General features: G+C 43.4%; 1 protein-coding gene across 1 annotated transcript; it reads right to left on the bottom strand.

The window, feature by feature from the left end:
* Window positions 1–1893: 1893 nt before the first annotated feature.
* FBXO22 (F-box protein 22) lies at window positions 1894–22118 on the bottom strand. The gene is made up of 7 exons (XM_066592247.1): window positions 21936–22118; window positions 18013–18151; window positions 16555–16642; window positions 14863–14958; window positions 10816–10980; window positions 5832–5997; window positions 1894–2515 (listed from the first exon to the last, which is right to left on the bottom strand). Exons 1-7 carry the CDS (start codon window positions 22091–22093, stop codon window positions 2104–2106), a joined length of 1224 nt encoding a protein of 407 aa, XP_066448344.1. The 5' UTR covers window positions 22094–22118; the 3' UTR covers window positions 1894–2103.
* Between the last annotated feature and the right edge of the window lie 269 nt (window positions 22119–22387).

Genomic DNA, 22387 nt, shown 5'->3' with positions numbered 1-22387 from the left:
ACACATGATAAATTGCTGCAGGAAATGTGACTTTTTTTTTTTAATACTTACCTTCTGTCAGATGTAATTTGCCAATCAGATCCATGTATATAAGTATATTTAGCTTTGATACATTTTCATAGTTACACTTTCAGCTGCTGGAGTAAATGAAGCATATACTTTGCCAAAGATTCTGCAGAATATTAACAGACTAACGTTAGAATCAAGGACGGTAATGAGAAATAATCTTGAAGAGCACATGAACAGCTACAGTATAACCCATGAGTCCTCCCTCCTCAATTGTTCTAAACATTCTCAGAAACTAATCATCAGCAACACATCTAAAGTTCAATCAGCAGTGCTACACATACTACCCACTTGACCAGGAACTGACTTGCGTATATCCGCTCCATGTTTGTATCTGCAATATGGAAGTGCATGCCTGAATGTGGGTCTTCTCACCCAAGTTGCGAGCATCATACATTCCTATGAAGCTTGGAGTTTGGGTCAGGATGGGATGCCCTTCTGTATTACAGACGCAAACATGGAGCTGAAATATGCGTGTTTTTGGTTCCTGAATTTAAAATGAATCTTGCCTAAAGGCCCTTTTAGACAACGATTTTCGCTCAAAAACTGCTCACAGCAGTCTGAGCGATAATCTTTGTCTGTAACTGCACTGACATCCTGCAGTTTTCGTTAAGCCGTCGCTGATCTTTCAGCATGCTGAAGGATCAGCGATCAATTATCAGGAATTCACAGCAGAATACAGCTGATACTATCGTTTGAGCTGTATCTCGCTCCCTGATGACAGGCTGCGTATGAAGAACAGAGTGGTCTAGCTGTGTTCTCTATACCCCACTCGGAGCGCTCTGCTGTATAACAGCCGGGCGCTGCGAGTGGGGAACAGCTGGATGCAGAAGACAAGCAGGGACACCCTGCTTGTCTTTTGCGTCCTCTGCTTGAAGCGCTTGGCTGTATAACAGCCGGGCGCTCCAAGCAGAAAACAGCTGGATGCAGAAGAGAACCTTGCGCTGTTAAAGAAGACAACGATTATCGCTCGATAATCGTCATGTCTAAACCAGCCTTAAGACATGCTGCAATTTTTTTACACATGTATTTTATGCATAAAATACACGTCTGAAGACACCAATTTAATTCAGTTGGTCAGTGAACTGTCTGTATTTAATCAGTAAAAAATATGAACTGATTACAGACAGAAATTCCCCCGTGTGAATGGGCTCTTAGTGTGCTGTGACTATTATGGCTCCCCAAAAATACTATAAAACAGAGGCAACAACGCCTAAAGCCAATCCCACAAGTCTGTACACAGTCTTACCTTTTTAAAATTAACCATTTTTATAGAGTCATAATAGTCTTCGATCTGTGTGGACTAAAGTGTGATAAAACCATCACTCTTACCAGTAGACCAGCCTCATTCTGTAATTTTCCAACATGTGCTGAATAAACACAGATTATCACAATGTGCCAGTGGATGTACCCTGGATTGACAATGCATTGCAATGACGACAGAAATTACATAGGAGCCAAACATTACATGCTGCAACACAACAGCCTGAAACGTGTGTGTACCTGTAACCTGGATAGTTCCAGAAACAAAATGTGCTCCTTCCCTAAGGTTTCAGCACGTACCGAAATACTGCCAGTAGAAGGCTTTTACTTCCAAATCACTCCGCACTTCAACACATCATATTACTCAATTTGCAGAAATATTTTTTTTCAAAACAGAACAAAGCAATGAAGATATTATGTTTTGTTATGTTATATAGTTTTTATATTCAAGTACTATGCTGTATAATAAACAATATTTCATATCGGATAACCACATTTGATTGCCTCTGTAGTTGTAAAGAACTCTGGGACCCCCAATAGTGGAGGTAGTATAACTCTATGAAATCAGAAAACACAAAATGTTTATTAAAGCCACATAAAAGAGGAATGTTAACATTTTAATACAGTTTTTCTTCTATTTTGAGGCAGTATCACATAATATAACAGGAAATAGCTAATCTAAAGTTTCCGAAAGCAACCGTATTGAACGTCGAAACATTTGTTTGGTACAAATTTCTGTATATATGAGCAGTTGAGCACTCAATGTGGGAAGTATTATTTGGCGTGTCCAAAATGAATAATGGTCATCACTGTGGTGTATCCGTGTAAAAGATTGTCCTTTTCACCATTACACTCTCGCAGTGTAAAATTGCCACTAACCACCCGGTCACAACCAATCTCCCCATTGCCAAAAAAGCCAAACAAAGGCACATTGGGAAAGTGTTTCCGAAAAGAGTCAGCCTCAACATTTTTCTTCTTGTAGTGTTGCTCTCCTCGGCCAAGACATGCAAACATGAGCCCCACACTATTCTGCACTGGGATGTTCGCAGCTTTTAGACGCTGCATGGCAGAGTCCACAGTCTTCTCATCACACACATCATGGTCTAGAAGAACGGTAGCTCCCTGAATCTGTGGGCCGCTCAGTGCCAGTCCAACAACACCAATGCAATCTGTACTTCGACTCTTTCTGCAAGGCAAGAAGTAGAAGTGATCAAAGCCCACATTACTGAACGGACTGCAAAAAACCAACATAAATTCAGATTTATAATGTTTTTGTGTTTATCTATGGAATGCTGCACGCGAACGTAATTTGCTGCACGCAGCAAGTATGTAATGACATTGTGTTCTTGCTGCGGGCTGCCAATCGTCATGCACTATCTTGGCGTCTATGCACGTGTAATACACGCCAAGTTAAAACATGCTGCGATCTTTATTGTGTGCAATGTGTGTGATCAGTAGCATGGGATCCTATGGCAGATTAGTACAGCGTATTCAGTGCGCAAAATCCACACGCGGAATATACTGGTTGTATGAAGGAGGATTAATCATCAGCAACTGCTCAAGTTTCACTAACAGTTTGAGACAATCTATCCGATTGGAGTTTCTTTAGCACACCATTTGCCAATCTTGATTCCATTGTATCCACTTCTCAACTGAGAGCTGACTATCTATATACAAGTTTGCAGGCTCTGAATGTAAAGAGTATGTTCTCATGCACACACAGCAAACTAATGTCTTAAAAAAGACAGGAATCAAAACACAAAGTATATTAGACAGTTGTATAACTTTTCCATTTATATGAAAGCCATATATATATATATATATATATATATATATATATATATATATATATATATATATATATATATATATATATATATACACCCCCCTTTAAGGCTGCCTGTCCACGGGCATTTTTGCACTGCGTTCCCCCGCCACAGGGAACACAGTGCCCGCTTTCCATAGCGTTGCTATGGAAAGCACAGTCTCCCTGTCCACGAGCGAAGAATCATGGCGATTCCCTGGGACGTCAGGCTTATGCTTTAGAGGAGGATGAGGAGGGGAGTGTTTCTTCCTACACATTTGGTGGAATTGCCCCAGGCTTCGTAGATTCTGAATCCAGGTACTTTAATATTTTCCACTACAAAAATTGCCCTGGGAAGCTCTACTGGGTAAACAAATTCCTAACATCCCCAAACACACCCACAAATAGATATCCTATTGCTTCCCAGCTGTACGGATCGCAATCGGCCGCTCCTGGAGGAAAACCTCAGTTAGTAATGACTTTATGAAAACTAATTTATTTCTCTTGGATCATGGTCAATGAGAAGCTGGCAGCTATTCTTATGGATCAGGAATTGTTGTACGAAAAAACGTGGTCGTCTCGGTACCATTATTCGCAGACTATGGAACCCAATAGCCGGAGCTTTGACCCTTCCAGGGCAGTCTAGTTTACCTTCAACCATTCCATCTACTCCCCCAACAGACTTATGAGGAGCATGGTTCCAGCCAGGTTAACAGAATAAATTCATTTTTATTTTTCATTTTCAGGTTCACCCACATAATAAACCATATTACAGCCTCATCCCTTTCGTTTTTTCCTTATGTCTTCTTCCCGTCTTCTTGTCTTCCCCATTCATTACTCTCATTTATGGTTCTCTAATGTTTATACTGATTTATTTGACGTAATTCTTGTTTTATATGTTTTGAACATCATAAAACCAATAAATATTTTGTTAAACCCAATTAATATTGCTGCGTTTTTTCTCCCTTGACATATAGGACACACACAAAAGGCAAATGCTGGAGCTAATGGTGAAATATCTGCTCCTGTTTATTGACATGTACACTGCTAAATCTTGCAGTACACTTCTACATGATGAGGTTATGTCAGTATGTCTGGAAGGGCCTTTTTAATCGTTCAGTGTAAAATTAGTTTGCTTATCGTTCATTGTTCAGTTCCTGCAGGCTAAAAAAAAAAAAAAAAAAATCAAAATTTGGTCTGTGTAAACAGGCTGCAGCTCATCTATGTACCAGTGCCTGTTTACTGTGAATAAAGGCAGGCCATTGGAAACAATTTTTGTCCCGCTTCGCCTCCATTCACCAAGTAATCGTCACTCCTGCAGGAAAGTACAGGAGCAATATTTGCTGGGGTGACTGTCGGGCACTTAAGCGCCTGACAATCGTCCTTTGTAACAGACAATAAGACTCTAACAGACAATTAGACAACAGGGTCTCTGCAGTTCTCTGTGGACAGTCTATAGAACACAGCAGCAGCTCTTCCCACCATTTCTCATGTACACATATGGCAGCTCATTCTGAAAAGTCATCTGAAAAGCTAGGCATGCTTTAAGTAACTTAGCAGATGCATTGCAATACTTAGATTGTGTCATTTTATAAACTGGTTACTACTGGAAACAGGTGACAAAATTCGGCAACAGACACATCCTTATCAGTTTTGTTGAGTTCGTGTTTTGAAACAGTTGTTTTTTTAATCCCCTAATGACCCAGGATGTACAGTAATGTCCTGTATGTCCAAGGTTTGTATGAAGGGGGATTGGCAGCTGATCCTGCTTCATACAATGTAGGTGCTGGCTGTTTCTCATAGCCGCCAACAATGGCTGCGATCAGCGCAAACGCTGATTACGACTGTTAACCCTGGAAATGCCGCTGTCAGTTCTGAAAGTGGCATTTAAATCCCATAATTAGTTTTGTGGGCTCTGGAATGCCCCCCCCCCTCCTGCAATGAGATCGTGAGGTGCTGTTCGGTTGTCATGTAGTATCTACTCCAAAATGGTACCAATAAAAACTACAGGATGTACTGTAAAAAACAAATCCCTCACAACTATCTTGACAGAAAAATCTAAAAAAATTATGTCTGGCAGAAGACGGCAGCATAAAATATGTTTTTTTTAAAAGATATTATTTTTTTTTAAGTAGTACAACCAAAAAAATTATATAAAATTAGGTGTTGTAGTAATCAATAGAATAAAGTTGTTATTTTTGCCGCAGTGTGTACGCCATAAAAGCAAGATACCCCCACCCCCACCCGAAGATGGCAGAATTTAGGATTTTCTCCATTTCACTTGACTTAGAAATATCTAGTTTTTCAGTACATTCTATGGTACATTTAATAGTACCATTGAAAAATACAACTGGTCCCGTAAAAAACAAAAAAACAAGCTCCCTAGATGGCTATGTTGACAGAAAATAAGAATTAAGATTTTTTTGAAAGTGGGAGGAAAAAACAAAAATAAAGGCCACATTCTTATGGGGTTAAACTTTCCAGAATGCAGAAAAATAAAGCAAGCTCCGTGCAGATGCTTAGCCAGAAAGGATTGCTGGGAGATTTAAGCTGTGAAGTATGCAGTACTGGGAATGCAGCTGTAGGTAGTAATACAAGAGTAACTCAGATCACTATAAAATAAGTAGTACAATGTATCTGCAAAGTTACTCAACTCACCAAATAAATTACAATACAAAAATGAAGCTTCTCCACTTACGCTTGGGAAGAGAATGATACAAGGTATTCCACTTGCCCGCCAGCAATTATAATATTTTTCTCATTTAGAGGATTAAGGACTTGATGTAGGAAACGTGTCGCTCCGTGCCTCCAAATGTCGTATCCAAAGATCAGAACCACACGCAAGTCTGGGTTATTTTTAAGGCCTGTAAATCAAAAAAGACAATACTTTGGAAAAACATGGCTTGCATTACCCCAGAAACAATGGGAAAGACTACTTAGACTGGATGACCCGCCGCATGGTGCACCAGCGTGAAATTCTCCCATGCATAGGTGAATAAGGAGCAGCTAGTGAACAAGGTCAGAAAATAGTAGCTTGTGACCCCTGGCTGGATTGTCCAACACGGCTAACATTTGTAGCAGGGAGGCTTCATAAATATTGTGTGCAGTGCCATTTCCTTTAGGCCCACTGTCCATTGGCGAGGCCGGGGAGAGAACTGACAATTCTCTTCGGTGAGCCTATCTGACAGATAGGCTCACCGCGGAGATAGTGTCATGTCGCAATTTGAGTCCCGCGAGCAGAGAATCGCTATGATCTCCGCTCGTGGACAGGGGGCTAAACAGTCCCTGTGTCTCATAGTCCACAATTAGGGGGGCCCGGCAGCTCCAGGCCACAAATTTTATAATAATCCGGCAGCATGCTCATAAAGCGTTCTGCCTGTTCACTGAGAGAATTGTGCCGCTGTTCATATCAGTGCAGGGCAGAAAGGAAAGTTGACTGCAATGTGCACATCACATTCAGCCTCCTGACATGACACATCACTGAAGCCTGGGGAGGTAAGTCAACCCCAAACCATCAGCTATAGTGGCTGACTGTGTATTTGTGTGTGTGTGGGGGAGGAATGGAACACTGCACCACCACCTAAGGGCTCCTGTCCACGGACGGATTTGCAGTGCGTAGTCCGGTTCGGGATTCCGCCCCCGGACTCCGCATGCAAATCCAGCCCATAGCATGCAATGTAAAAAGACGATTTTCTGCCCACGAGCGGAAATCAATAGCGATTTTCCATTTGCGGAGAAGAAATCGTAGCATGCTGCGAATTTGTGTGGGGCTTCGCACAGACGGCTTCCATTGAAGTCTGTCCCGCAGCTATTCTGCAATAATCAATATGAAGAATCACTGTGGGAGCCACGTCATCGCCAAAGCGATGGCGTGGAGTCTTCTGTACTGCGCAAGCATGCCAGAGTTCAGGCCAGCACATCTGCTGCACAAAGACTAAGCCTGACAAGTACGCGGGGTCACCGGCTAGGCAACGAGTCGAACTGCGGGATTCCGTATGTGGGTTCCGTCCTGCCCGTAGACAGGAGCCCTTATACAGAACATGATTGCACTGCTAGTCCCACTACGCTCGTTTAATTCTGTGATGCAAAGGTTAACCACAGATCTATATGTAGAACACATTTACAGCTATTGTGTTTTGCTAGGATATGATCATGTGTAAAGATATTAACCCTTTTCATATACCCTCCTGGACCTCTTGTATAAACCCCTCATTCACATTGTGCCACCAGGGAAAAATATATTAACCCCCTAATATACCCTAAATCACAAGTATGAACCTCCAATTTCTACCTTAGACAATTAAGGAGCAAAATATTAACCCCTTTTACTCTAGAACACCGAGACAGGAGACGCTACTCTAGACCGAGCTAGTGACATTAACCCTTCCACTTTCTTAGATAATTGGGAAGTTTTAATTAGTACAAAATATTTTCTTTGTTTCTGTTGTCTAAACTTTGATACATCCTATAGTCAATTGCATCTTAAAGTCCTAAAAGTACAGTAATATATGTGAATAGGTCAGAATGGCAATATGAACATACAAGCAGCACCAAGGCCTAATGTCCACGTGCGGATTTTAATTATAAAATCTGTGCGTGTCTCCCGTGCAGGAGATCCGCAGCTCCAGAAGCCCAAAGGGATGCATTAGTATCCGCAGGACAAGTAAATGCACGCCAATGTAATTTTTTTTCCCGGCGTGCAGGTCGAAATCGCAGCATGCTCCATTTTCCCACGAATCTCCTGCATGGACGACTCCCATTGAAGTCAATGGAAGCCGCCCAGGCCCACGGCACAGCCACAGCTGTTTTTGTGCTGTGCAGCGGATCCGCAAGAGAGCAGGAGATTTTAAAAAAAAGTGTGCATGGCGCAAGCGCGTGGCACCCCGAGCACATCAGTCGTGCTGAAGAAAGGACCATGAAAGGAACTTGAGTCATACTACAATGGTGCAGTACAACCGCCCAAGCAGCTGACAGGCAAAATCATAGTATGTAAAATCATGATAATTCCAATCAGAATAACCTGCACAAGCTCCTCCTGACTCAATATAATCCCCAAAGCACTTTATTATGGACATTGGATGAAATTCTCCCCTTTTTATAGACTACCCAGGAATGGATGACACCTCTTAGTGAGCGCCAATACGCCTTTTTACTGACCTCATTAATGGGCTTTAAACCTGCACAGGAATCTTTTTAAGGTGAGGGATTGGCTGATTACTGACAGTACAGCCAGTACAGATGAAACCTTAGATCCTGGCAGTTTATCCCCCTTACATGCCACAATCAATGCAACTGCATGTAAGCAGATGAAAGGGCTCCTCCTGTCACCCACTGGCACCTCACAGTGTGATTGCAAGGTACTAATGGGTTCCCATGGCAGCAGGAATCCTGACAAAGGGTTCAATATCTGTCATGTAACTCAGACTATTAGGCCCCGCCTCCAGCAGAGTCTGATAGGCTGCTGTCATAAGCCTAGTAGAGTGCACTACATAAGTACTGCAGTGTACTATCCCAGTGATCGAATGATTACATCTTCAAGTCCCCTTCAGGGACTAAAAACTAGCGTTAGAAAAGTTTCAATAAACTTTAATTTAACCCCTTAAGGACATGGCCTATTTTGGGCTTAAGAATTTTTGGCGGATTTTCATCTCCATTTTTCAAAAGCCATAATTTTTTTATTTTTCATATAAGGACTTGTTTTCTTGCATGGCGAACTGTAGTTTTTATTGGTGTCATATCTGGGTACATGCCTTCACAAAGTAGACTAATTGATCAAACCTAATTTTATTCTTAATTATATAAAAACATAAGGGCACACTAAACTAGCCAGTAGGGACTGGAATGCCCTGGATAACTAAGGAAAAACGTTCTTGGGACACACAAACATTCAAACATACATCAGACAAACATATTATCAGTAAGTTAATGAGCCTATTAGTAAATTTATGCGAATATTCGCATCCAGACCATGAGCTCACTTAATTCATTTATTTTCTTGAAAATTTACTTGGGGGATACTCTGCAGGAAATAGCTAAGATGCTTTATCATTCCAGAGAGCTTAGATAGACAAATTGAATCTACGTAGATAGCAGCAGGGAAGGGGTTAACAGCAGAGGTCACTGCTCTGATGCACTCTTGCTGTTGCAGGGGGAGACAGGCTATCAGTGACAGCCGGCTCCAGCTGCGGCATAGCACGAGATCTCTTATGATCTCGCGCAATGCCCAGGGCATAACGTATGCCCTGTGGCACTAAGTACCCCTCTGCCTTGACGTACAGTTATGCTCTGTGGCAGAAAGGGCTTAAAGAAAAAAAATCCAGTTAAAAAAAAAAAAAAAAAGAAGAATACCCATTTTCCCCTAAAAAATACTTTGTAATTGGATAAAATACAAATTTTTTCTAAAAGAAAAAAAAATAACACATAATAAAAATCACCACGTTTGTAACGACAATGAAAACATTTAGTTATTTATTACACATGGTGAATGCCACAAAAATAATTTAAAAAAGTAATGCCAGAATTGCTATTTTTGTTCACCTCCCAATGAACAGAATAAAAAGCAATCTAAAAGTCAAATGTACCTCAGAGTGGAACCAATGAAAACTTGAAGGCCTCCAGTCCACAGGCGAGTTGTAATTGCGTTATCCGCAGTGATAATCCGGCCACGGGTAACGCAATCAACGCTTTCCACAGGAGAACTATGGAAAGCACAGCCCGACGTCTACGAGCGGAGAATCATAGCGATTCTCTGCTCGCGGGATTTAAAGAGCAGCATGCTGCGATTTTCCACGGTTAGCCTATCTATTAGATAGGCTTACCATGGAGAGCTGTCAGTTCTTCCCCCTGCTCCCCCCGCAGTGGAATATCGCTAGCGATATTTCGCCCTGGCCGTGTACAGGCAGCCTAACTCTTCCCACATAAAACAAACTCTCACATAGTTATGCCGATGGAAAAATAATAATATTGTGGGTCTTCGGCTGGGTTCACACGGGGTGTAACTGCCGTGGAATTTCTGCGCGGGTTTTGAAGCTGCATTTCTCCCGGGAAACATTGTGGTATTTCCGTGCGGTCATTCCGTGAGCTTTCCACAGGATTTCAGTCCCATGTGAACCCAACCTTAGAATGCCAGGGTGCAGATGCAATTGGTTTTTTTTTTTCTTTAAAAGCGTTGTTTATTATGAAAACATAGTAAAAAAAATCTCTCACTATTGCATTAATCGTGCTGATCTACATAAGAAACTTCTTATGCTATTGTGACCCAACACATTGTATGTTCCCCAGACTGGTGCCATTAAAAAATACAAAAAATAGAAATTGACCCAAGATAAAACAAGCTCTCACACGGCTATGTAAAGGAGTTACGGCTCTTGCAATGCTGTCCGACAAGCGAACTGATTTTTATGCCAGCTTAAACTAAACAACAAGCGAGAGCTTCACCAATCTCGTTAGTCGTTTAGTCATTGGCTCGCATTTAAAATGAACGTTTATCATTTACTTACGTTCGTTCAAACGATTTTTTATTTATTTTTTTTAACTATAATCGTTCTGTCTAAACGCAGCCTAAGGATTGTGTACAGAAAGAGATAACTGATGGTACTAGTCTCTGGATTCAACAACTTCAATCACAGTTTAAGGCAGCACTTCCATTTGTGCTTTACCGGTGTATTCGCGGCGATACTCACCAGCCTCTTCCAGTTTCGCCTCATCAAATACTTTATTCTTGGAGTCCTTACAGAAGTGAAATTTTTGGATTTTTACACCACTGATTTTTGGAAAGAGAAGTGCAAAGCCAGACTCTCCGTCTTCCAATTCCATGGGTGGATTACTTGCTGAACCCCCGGGAGTCACTAATGTGAAGACAAGTATATATGTTAATAAACTATACATTCCACTAGCAGTCATGTAATTGGTAATCTATTTGCAAAGACCTTAAAAACCTAATGGTAAAGTGCGTCAATAAATGGTGGGCTACACTGACTCCCCCATTGTTGTGGGGCAACAAAGAACCAACGTACTTGCTAAACTTTCCTGATTTATGATAGTAGACTGAATATGGTGTCACATCACTCTCACACTTAGGATAAATTTAAACTGGCGAATGCGATATCGGTCCAAGAACTCAGACATATATCACACTCTTAAACCTGTCAATTTTCCTGTGAGTGTTATGCAATTTGCAAGAAAAACACACTTGGGAAAAAAAAAAAAAATGGCATGTTGTTTCAATAGTAAAACTAGAAAATCACATCGCACTGCCTTAAAAATTGCATCTACCTGCGTGTGTAATGCGATTTTTTTTCCTCCCATAGGAAATAATGGTGGATTCCTGAACAGAATTGCCGAAAAATAAAATATGCTGAGATTTTTCTATCTCGCAGTGTTGCTGTGAGAGAAAAATCACCCATGTATATAAACCCATAAAAAATAATGTGTTATTTTCACGCAAGATTTCAATGCATCTCACAACGTGTAGAAATTGCTTGATTGAAAATTGACCATGTAAATACACCCTAACCCCTTAAGCACAGTAAATTTATGGTGCTTGGTCCTGGGTTTTAATCCCAGCAGATAGCCAAAATAAAGTGTGGGATTAAAGCTCCTGCAATGTAGTAGGAGCAGCTCAGGTCCTCAGCTGTTAGTCACAGCCGAGGACCCTTAGGAGAAGGGAGAAACAGACTCATACTAACTCTGCCAGTGACTAGTGTAACACTAGGGGGATGTTTTCACTGTAACTGGGGCTCCTATGGATGCCCCAGCTACAGTGGAAAAGTATGAAATAAAAAAAACAATGTGAATGACCCCCAGAGATCTTACATGACGTCATTGGGGACATAGTAAAAAAAAAAGTTACAAAAATAAGTAAAAAAAATTAAGTATAAATTAAAAATATTATATATTAAAGAGAAAATTATCCACTGCCACCCAGAACCATTGCCATATGTGCCCTGTAATGGGAAACTATACAAATTATATATAAAAGCGTCAGAAACAAAATGAGGAACCCATTCCTGTACTTCATTTTAGCACACTGTATTTATTTAAAAACTAAAGAACTATAAAAAAAAAAAAAAAACACAGCAAAAAATAATTTTGGTAGCTGAGGAAAAAAAAATTGGGTAGTAAAAAAAATAAACCATATGGGTTAAAACACTAAAAAGTGTCTGGTCCTTTAGGACCAAACCAAAACCTTTTAAGGGCTGTTAAGGCAGCAGAAATACACTCTTAGGGTGCGGGCAGACGAGCGTAGGCGTATTTACGTTCGCACGAGCGCAACGTATAATCGCCCGAGCGATCGTTTTTCACCGATCACGACCAGAGCTAGAAAGCGTATTTTCGTTTGTTCCTACTTTGCAAACGGTCTTTTCGGCCATCGAATATGTGTTGGCGCGTATTTCGATCGCATATGTTCCGCTTTTTTTTCGGGTTGCCGTTTTTACGCGCCGTAAAATCGCCCATGTGAACGAATACATTCGAAACCATTGCCTCAGATGGTCACGTATATACGTTTGGTTGCAAAAACGCGCCGTTTATGCGCTCGTCTGCCTGCGCACCCTTAGGGTGGCTTCACACAAGCGTGTTTATGTGCGTACAGTTGTGCGCACAAAAACACGCTCCTATTAGAAACATTGGTTCCCTATGGTGTGTTCACATGTCCATGTTTTACAGGCGTGCAAATGCACATACCCGCAAAACATAGGACATGTGTGCACCGTAGGTCCGTGGTGCCCGTCAATATTCCCCAGCGGGGAGACCCCTTGTCACTGAACACTGTGACAGCACTGTTACAATGATCAGTGCGAAGAGGACTCCCCATGGAGAATAAAGAATCCCCTGCCACACCTGTGGCAGAGGATCGCGATGTTCTCCCATTGCTTTCAATGGGACCGGCACTTCTGCAGTCCCATTGAAAGCAATGGGCTGCTGGCAAGCACTGCAGGGATTTTTGGGGAAGGGCTTTAAATATAAGCCATTCCCTGAACATCATCCCTAGAATGTGTTAAAAATAAAAAAATATATACTCACCTCTCCTCAGCTGCCAGGACTCATGCGAATCTAGCCTGTCTTCTCCCTGCACTGCTCTGAAGCTCTTTCAGCAGGTGGGGATTTAAAATTCAAGATGGGAAGAATTCCCTCTTCACAATAATACAGAGGTCCAACATTGACTATATATATAATAGGGCAGTGTCACGAGATCCAAGCATTCTGGTCGGACAATTAACAAATTTACTTAATTGTTCCTGGCACACAAAAGCAATGCGATGAGATGGACAGTCTTATTTTGTCTGTTCATGTTCCCTCTGACTTGTAAGTGCAGTGGAATAGGTTAATACTATACTGTAGGTCAGACACACTCTTTAAGTTAATGGCAAAATCAATAAAAGTTTAGTGTAGTGGCAGCTATGGAAATGGAGACATTACTATTTACAGGGGAAGAAGTGCTGGCTTTGTCTATTATGAGTTAGAAAGAATGCCATTACTATGGAGGAGAAAAGGGGCAGAAGAGACGACATTAGAAATTATGGAGGCAGAAAGTGGGCATTATTACTTGTGGGGCAAAAAGGGGTATGTTTAATTATGGGGCCAAAAGAGTTAGCATTACTACTGATGGGGCACTTAAAAGGAGCATTTGCTTCCTGAGGCCTAATTAGTATCTGGGGCACTATGAATTCTGTCGAGTTTTGGAAAACGTAGGGAGGATGATTGAAAAGCAAGACACCAAAGATTTCTCTGTGTTAGATTTTGAAGCAACAGTTGGAGGCATTATGGTGGTCTGGGCTCGGATAGAGAAGAAAAGGGAGAGAGAATGACACCAATCAGAGATGACAGGTGGTACCTGCACTGTAGTCAAAGTTATTAGATACAACTGCTAACTGACCATTGTCTAGAGGTATACTATTATTATAGAGGGGTCACTAGCAAGCACTTATTGGGGACACCGCATCATAGTCAACTGCTCCATACTGTGGGCAGCCTTAATCTGTCCCTGCTCCCAACAATGATTGTGAAAGACAAGAGTGACTTCTGGTATATCTGCATACAGGGGCTTCTTTCTTATGGGGGGCACACAGGCAGTCAACAGAAGCACCACCAAATCTAATGCTTTTACCTCCTTCTGGGTAATGCTATAGCCCTTGTCATTCATTCACAAGGCACTACGAATATAATGCTGAGTTTCTGAGCTTAGATGAATATGTCAGAAAGTGGTTTTTCTTAGAAATAAAAAGAGGAAATCACATATCAGCACATAACTGTGAGGGCTCATTCACATAGGCGTATATACGTTCCGTATTATGCACAGATGTTTTACGCGTGTAATACAGAGTGCTGAATCTTTAATGATTTGCATTAGGGTATTTTACATGTGTCTCCCAAATAGCCCATTGAAGTCAAGGGGGATTGTGTAAATACGCAGTGAATGCGCATGATACATCTGTATTTACACATGAAATCAATGGACCTGCTTGCCAGTTTTGTTTGGCACATGGAAAACGCCGTTAATATATGCGCAAAGAAAATGCAAGTCTGGCCATATATGCAGGAATACATAGTGTTTCAGTCCATGAAAACACTGTATATTCATAGACCAAATCTGCATACGCCCATATTAGTGCGCCGTGACTGGGGGAAGCTTGAGAAATGACATTTCCTTCTACCATACCAACAGTACAAACTCCTTAGTAAATACGTATGCTCACTGCAGCTCTGCTACACAACATGTGGTATATTACCTACAATTCCTGGTGTGGCAAGTCCTAAAATTTCACAGTCCGTTGGCAGAAGTTTCTCGAGGTAAGCCGCAGTTTCTGAACCATGTTTCTTTTTTGCTACAAAAGAAGAACCAGCATCACTTATAAAAACATCTACCAAGGCTCCGTGCACACAACTGCGCAAAATAAAACCATATTTCACACCTTTTTTACAGCCATTTAGTGAAATTCTTTTTCATGGATCAAGTTTGCTGAAGCACTGAATTCATGGAGTTTGTGGCACTTTTTAAAATTATTTATACCAACTTTAGAGGCGCATTAGTGACTTGATGCTGTATTCGGAACCCATAGGATATGGATCTCAAATACCGCAACTATAGACCTCTATGTGGGCCCTCTTCAGCTACCGGAGGAGCCGAAAAGCAGCGAAGACAGCTAAGAGGGGACAGCGGGGAAGGAGGTAGGGGGACGAGGTGTGTATAATATAATACACATGCTCACCTCCCACTCTGCACTCTTCCCCCGCCGCTGCTGCCGGCTGCTCCAGTGCGGTTTACATCAGCAGCAGTGCTCACATGGGTTGTTTACCCACGTTACGGCTGCAGCCAATGGGAGGCCGGCAGGGATGCCATCAGTGACATCCTGTAAACTTGCCTCGGGCTTCTACATTAGAAGCCTACGTGACAGGTATATGGGACGTCACCAGGTGTGCAGGCTGGGTGACATCACCTGTCAAATGCTGCAGCGCTGCACTGCCGAAACGGCGCTCCAGCGAGTATATTTCTATTATGTAGAGCAGGACAAAACTATATAAAAGAAATAACTTGGAAAACTCCTTTAAGAGCTCTTCTGTGTCCGGTCCGCCTCAGAAAATGTTCCAAAGTCTTGCTTCTCTGCAGTGGAAGAAGGGGAGAAGTAGGACTAAGCATGTGGAAGAATTACTGAGGTGGACAGAGCAGAGACAGCAGGTGGCACCTGGTGTGGTGAGCGGCTGCTTTTGTAGCTGCAGCATGCCTTCTGCTGGTCTGAAGATATGAAGCAGGTGCAATTACTGTAATGCCATCTTGTTCCTTTACCACTTGCTCAGCATCTCTTCTGACAAGCAGAGAAGACACTGTAGCTTCAGAAGCAGCCACCCACCACACCGGGGATCCCTCCACATACCGAGTGGAGAGAAGCAAGACTGAAAATGTGCGACCACCTAGGAATATTTACGGAGGTGGATACAGAAAAGTTAATCAATAGAAACAGCAGGTGGCGCCATTCTAACATCAGCCCTGGAAGTACTGGGGATAGAAACTTTTTTTTTTTACAAGTGCAAATACAAAAAAAAGTTTATAATTTTGGGCTGGATGTGACTACAAGCAATATTTTTTGTGGAGACATTCAGTTCTGTGCTTTCCTATCTATAATTTGCAGTTTCTAAATGGTTAACAAACAAACAGCAAGTTTAAAACCAAAGCCTCAATTATTGACTTTGCCTCTTTAGGCCGGGCTCCCATGACCACATCTCAGATATGCGCGTGGCGCACAGCCAGTACGCATCGACTGTATGTGTGTGTAAAATAGTAGATGGCGATGGACGACACGTAGCGAATGACGTCCGCCTGAGCCCGGCCTTACTTGTATCAGGGATCTACAATCACAGCAACTAGTAAAACTCAAGGAATAAGACTTTGCAGATGATAGACATTAGCGTTACGACTGCCGTACCTCTCTTTGGACCACAGTGTGCCCCACGATCATTAAGTGACTCATAATCCGTGAAGTACAGGAACATCTCTGGTATTATGTAGACCTTCTGCAGGAGGAAGCAGATTCTGCTATCAGTGCCTGTTCTCCATACGTGGACTATTATATGGCGGATGTAGGTTTTACCCATATGAGTGATACATATTTCAAATACCTGACTTTGTGATGTGAAATATACGCACCAAGGGATCTCACAGATTGTATAGATAAGAGGCTCATGTGGCGCAGAGTGCTAAGACAGAAGAAATGTAGTCCTAAGCTCTCATCACAACCTGAAGGTTGCGGTTTAAATCCCTGCATGGCTCAGGTGGTCGGCTCAAGGTCGACTCAGCCTTCCATCCTTCTGAGGTCGGTAAAATGAGTACCCAGCTTGCTGAAGGGGGGGGGGGGAATAAATAAATTACTTAAAAGCGTTGCGGAATAAGTTGGTGCTATACAAATAGCAAGATTTATGGCAGAATAAAACTTTTAGGGCCTCATTTAGTAAAACGGTCTACCAGTAAGACTATCCTTGTTGCCCATAACAACCAATCACAGCGCAGCTTTCATTTTACCTCAGCAGCTTGAGAAATGAAAGCTGCACTGTGATTGGTTGTTATGGGCAACAAGGACATCTTACTGCTGGACAGTTTTACTAAATGGAAATTTCTGTTTCCATTGATATTAAATGTATATATCAGAGTGTCATTAAACGTGAATTATGAGGGTTTCGCATTGGTAAGATGATTAGTAATAACCCTGTATATTGTGTCTGTGCAGATATCTGTCAGCACATACCTAATGGGTACTTACAGACAGTCCTAGAAAACATTGCTGAGTCCAAGCAGCCACTGATCACAGTACAAGAGCCACCATCAGATTTCATTGCAGCACTGAAGGGTCTAACAGCTGAGATTGGAGCTTCCTTGAATCCCAGCAGTTGAGATTGCAGTGCAGTCAGGGTATTACAGTGTATGTGCCATGTGGCGAGTATAGTGGCAATGTCTGTGTCATCACCTTGATGTACTGTATAGTAAGGCTACAAGTTGACTTGATCATGACACATCACATGGCGTGGCCATAGATTACTGCATTGCCATACAAATGTAACTGAATTTGGTTGAGTTGTGACTCAACAACTGCAAGAAATGCTGTAGGCTTGGATTTCCTGCGATTGTCTGGTTGCAGCAATGGACATCCACTATTTTGTAATGTAGCATGGAGATACAAGATCTTTCGCAGTGAGACATATCGAGGCCATGCAGCCCTAGCCAAAAATACTCATGAGGTGTTAGAGCCTCTGTAATACACTGTATGTGTGCTGTCCTGGAGGGCGCAAGTGAGATTATGCAAGTTCCAACATTAGATATCACCAGTGAAAAATAAAATTCATTCCTACAAATACCACTTTAGAAGAACAGTGAGGGAACTCTCTCATACCTCTAATTCTTCTTTGACAACTTGGACCAGAGAGTGAGCACCTAAATCCAGCTCTGCTGCCCCCACGGATGATAACCATGCCACCTTCTGTCGGGTCTTCAGTTTACGCCAGGCACACTCCCTCCATAATCTGCAAACACTAAAACCAAAACAACCTTTATGAAGTGCTCTCATCAATGACCATTCCATCCCCGGCCATGACAAAGTATTCACACCCCGTCAGCTTTCCTGTTCGTTGCATAACAACCTGGAATTAAAATGGATTTTAAAAGTAGGAGTGTATAAGTATTCATCCCCTTTGTTATGAAACCCTTAAAGGGGTTGTCCCGCGGCAGCAAGTGGGGTTATACACTTCTGTATGGCCATATTAATGCACTTTGTAATATACATCGTGCATTAAATATGAGCCATACAGAAGTTATTCACTTACCTTCCCTGCGCTGGCGTCCCCGTCTCCATCTAACTTCAGCGTCTAATCGCCCGATTAGACGAGCTTGCGCAGAAGGGTCTTCTGCCTTCGGGTCTGTCCGGCAGCAGCGCGTTCTGGCTCCGCCCCCTTCTACGCATCATCGCGTAGCTCTGCCCCGTCACGTGTGCCGATTCCAGCCAATCAGGAGGACGCCAGCACAGGGAAGGTAAGTGAATAACTTCTGTATGGCTCATATTTAATGCACGATGTACATTACAAAGTGCATTAATATGGCCATACAGAAGTGCTTAACCCCACTTGCTTTCGCGAGACAACCCCTTTAAGGTGACCCCTGCATACCTGTCCGGATTTTTCTTTATCTGTACTGCGGATGTGACAGCTGTCGTTAGGCGATGACACGGATCCCGCGATCCTCCGTGAGTAGGACGTCTTCCATTGACTTCAATGGAAGCTGTCTGCACAGAATCCGCCAAAAAATAGAGTATGCTGCGACTTTTCCCCCACGAGTGGAATATCGCAATTGATTTCCGCTTGTGGGCAGGAAAAAACGCTTTTCCATATCATGCTATGGAAGGTATTTACTGCGGAATGCGGAGGCGGATGCACGCTCCGGATTTGGCAATGCAAATCTGGCCGTGTGCAGGCGGCCTTAAGGTGTATTCATATGGGGGTGGTTTGGTTGCAGTAAAATCTGCAGCAAAACCACATCCGAAAAAAATGTGCGCTTTTGCCACAGTTTATGGTTTTTCACCACAAATACATGCGCCTCCCTGTGTGAATGCACAATTAATAAGGCCTGGTCTAACCAATTAACTTCAGAAGTCACATATTTAGATGAATAACGTCCTGGGTGTCATATGATGTAATTTTTAATACATCTGTTCTGAAAGGCCTTCGCGTCCATGACTTCACTGAGCAAGCAACATGCAGATGAATGAGCGCTCTAAACAGGTCAGAGACAGAGTTGTGGAAAAGTATACATCAGGGTTGGGTTACATAAAGTTATCTCAAACTTTGACAGTGGAAAGAATATGGCACAAGTACAAGGCTGACAGGAGAAGGCCGGCCACCAGATCGGCAAGGGGAGCAATAATCCACAGTGGAGACCAAAGTATTTGTCCATGGGACCACTATAAGTCGTACACTCAACAGAAGGGGCAGAAAGAAGCCATTGCTTAACCCCTTAATGCCACAGGACAGCAGTTTATGTCCTGGCTGGGTGACACAACGCAACAGGACGTAAACTTACATGACCCAAACTTAGAAGTGGGCCTTTGGGAGCGTCTGTGACTGACAACCAGCCTCCCCCTGCAACAGTAGGAATCGGTGAGAAAGACAATCCCCACTGTTAACTCCTTAAATGCTGCAATCAATGTAGATCATGGCATGTAAAGGGTTCACAGAGAGAGCACACGCTCCCTCTGTGCCCTCAGCTACAATGATGGATAATGCACTATGCCGCAGGCCCAAGCTGTCCAGAACTAGTTCAAGGAGCATTCTGGAGAGTCCTTACGAATGGCGTTGCCTGCATGTTCACCCGGCAAGAGCCGAATTGAGCATTTATGGGATTTTGTAGAGAGGCTCATGCGCACCCAAGACCCTGCACCTACACATACTAAAAAGCAACGAGCGGCTACCCAGACATCATAGCTCAACATCCCTCCCTCAGCTACTTGCGGAGGTTTGATGGGTTCCCATGACAATCGGATGTAACGATCATGCATTGCAGTACAGAAGTCTTAATTATTGTTTGTGTCACGATAAAATATTTTGCACCCTCAAAATGTTGGGTAAATCAAATGGTACCCCCACTTCCACTCCTGAATCAAATTTTAATTCCAGGTCATAATGCAACAAAACTGAAATAACACCGGAGGTGGAGGGGGGAGGGGGTGATAGTTTTGCAAGGCATTGTACACATAATTTTAAAGAGGCGTAGAAGCTGGGTCCTGCTATGCAACTAACAAACAGCTTCCTGCAATAACTCGCTGTGGTCCACGCTGGGCTAATATATAAAGAGATATAATTGTGCTCTGTCAAATTATAGGTAGGCTTACAGAGGTGTTACCCTCACAAGGGCCAGATGGGAACACTGCTGAATACAAGGTGGCTGGGCTGAGCTCCACTGTTTCCATAACTCATAGAGGTCAATAGGAGTTACAGTGAGCTACGTATGTTGTTTCAGCAGCTCTTGAGGGATGACCCGTCCGCACTGTCTTCTGCACCATCCGCTTAGCGTATGGAGTTCGGAAGAGGGTTCCTACCTGACTGTGGGTCTCTGACCCCGAGGCCCGGACACACTTCTGAACCCCATACGTTAAACAGATGGTGCAGAAGACAGTGTGGACGGGCCTTTACTGAAACGGCGTAGCTCGTCTGCTATACAGTTTGCTCAACTCCCATTGCCTTATAGGAGCTACAGAAACAGGACAGCGCAGGGTCCATGGCTATTTGTGTCCTCCTGCCCACCACATTCACTGTGTCCAGGGGGACAGAAAAGAATACAGCTGCAGGTCCAAGAGGAGGGACTCGCACCTTTCACTTTTACGGCATGTTTGGTGGATATGCCATAAAGCTATGAGATAGGAATACCCCTTTAAGAAGAGGCAGTAAGAAGACTGCATCTCACATGATGGTCAGTAAGGCCCCCTACACACGAGTGACCACGATATTGGGCCGAGAAACTCAGCCCAATAACACGCTTGCCAGCATGCGCTTTCACGGCAAAACCGCCTCCCATCACTTCAGTAAAGCAGGGATCCTCGCGGCCTTGTATCGCACGCCGAGCGATGGGCTTTACTTTCCCTGTTGTAATGGGTGCAACGTTCCAAGGAAAACGAAAACATAAGCCATGCAGTGCAAGAACGGGGCTCATATTGTTGCGAGATTTATACGTTTTACAACGTCCAAATCTTGCGCGAGTTTCTCGGCCGTGTGAAAGGGCAGTAGAGTGTAGATGCAGCAGAGCTCAGTCTGCGATTGTCAGCTGGTGTTTTCTATAGAAATACAGTTGTGAAATCTGAAGCATATCGGTGCTTTCTAAAAACTTCTGACACAGTGTTGATCACTGGGGGTCCGGTGGCTGAGACCCCCAGCGATCGCTGAAGAGCTCCACCGAATGCTGTCACTACTAGCCAGCTGCGGACGCCCATCATTGTGTCCGTCTTCCAACTAGCCGGCAGTGATGGCGCTCTGGACAGCGCTGTAGCTAGCTGGTTCTAGCAATCGGTGGGGTCTCAGCAGCCGGACCCCAATGATCAAAACTTTTCACAAGTCCCGATGGCGTTTCTAAAGTTTTCAGAAAGCGCAGTTAAGTCAACTCTGCTCCAAGTGTAGAGCCTGTAAGGTAAGCAGTGCGCTCCTCCAGCCACACTGTACACCATACTGGAGCCCCTGGGGTACTGACAGACCCCCCCTGCTCTGGGAGTAGCACTAGCATGCATGCTGGGCTCTGTAGTCCCGCACCACCGGATAATGCCCGAACTACACACACCAGGCTGCCCGCAGCAGAGCTTTGCTGGGCAGGAAGCTCATGACCCTCTCCACCACTTCCGGCAGGGTGCTGAGCACGTAGAGGTCCGGGCTCTCCGGGCTGCTGTGTATCTTGGGCCCGTTATTCTCCAGCATTTCCCCACACGCATCCATTTCCATTACAGATATTAACCCAGAACAACTACTGCAGCTTCCGCCGGAAGTAGCTCAACGTCACAGAAAGTCTCACCGCTGCCATGGAAACCACGCACGACGTGCTGGAGTAGCGCTCCGCCATTTTTGATTCGGGAGCGACCTGCAGTTGTCTTCTGTGTAGTGCGTCTGCCGCAGGAAACTGCTGCGCACCCGGTTAATCCCTCCGTCATCCCTCTTCTGCACGTCGTTATTATTAGAAATAATGTAGTATAAATGGCGTTGCGTACTTTCTGTGGCCAGGGTTGTTGCATGGATACC

This window comes from Eleutherodactylus coqui, chromosome 2 (genome assembly GCF_035609145.1).
Source record: "Eleutherodactylus coqui strain aEleCoq1 chromosome 2, aEleCoq1.hap1, whole genome shotgun sequence".
NCBI lineage: Eukaryota > Metazoa > Chordata > Amphibia > Anura > Eleutherodactylidae > Eleutherodactylus > Eleutherodactylus coqui.
The sequence above is the reverse complement of the archived record's forward strand: the minus strand, read 5'-3'. Positions and strand labels throughout refer to the sequence as shown.

What these genes read in the sequence shown, in the direction of transcription:
- FBXO22 (XM_066592247.1), bottom strand. Translation starts at nt 22,093, where the DNA reads ATGGAAATGGATGCGTGTGGGGAAATGCTGGAGAATAACGGGCCCAAG. An exon ending in ACACTGTGGTCCAAAGAGAG is followed by an intron (nt 14,959 to 16,554) that starts GTACGGCAGTCG and finishes CTTCTTTTGTAG; the next exon opens with CAAAAAAGAAACATGGTTCA. An exon ending in GGCGAAACTGGAAGAGGCTG is followed by an intron (nt 5,998 to 10,815) that starts GTGAGTATCGCC and finishes TTTGATTTACAG; the next exon opens with GCCTTAAAAATAACCCAGAC.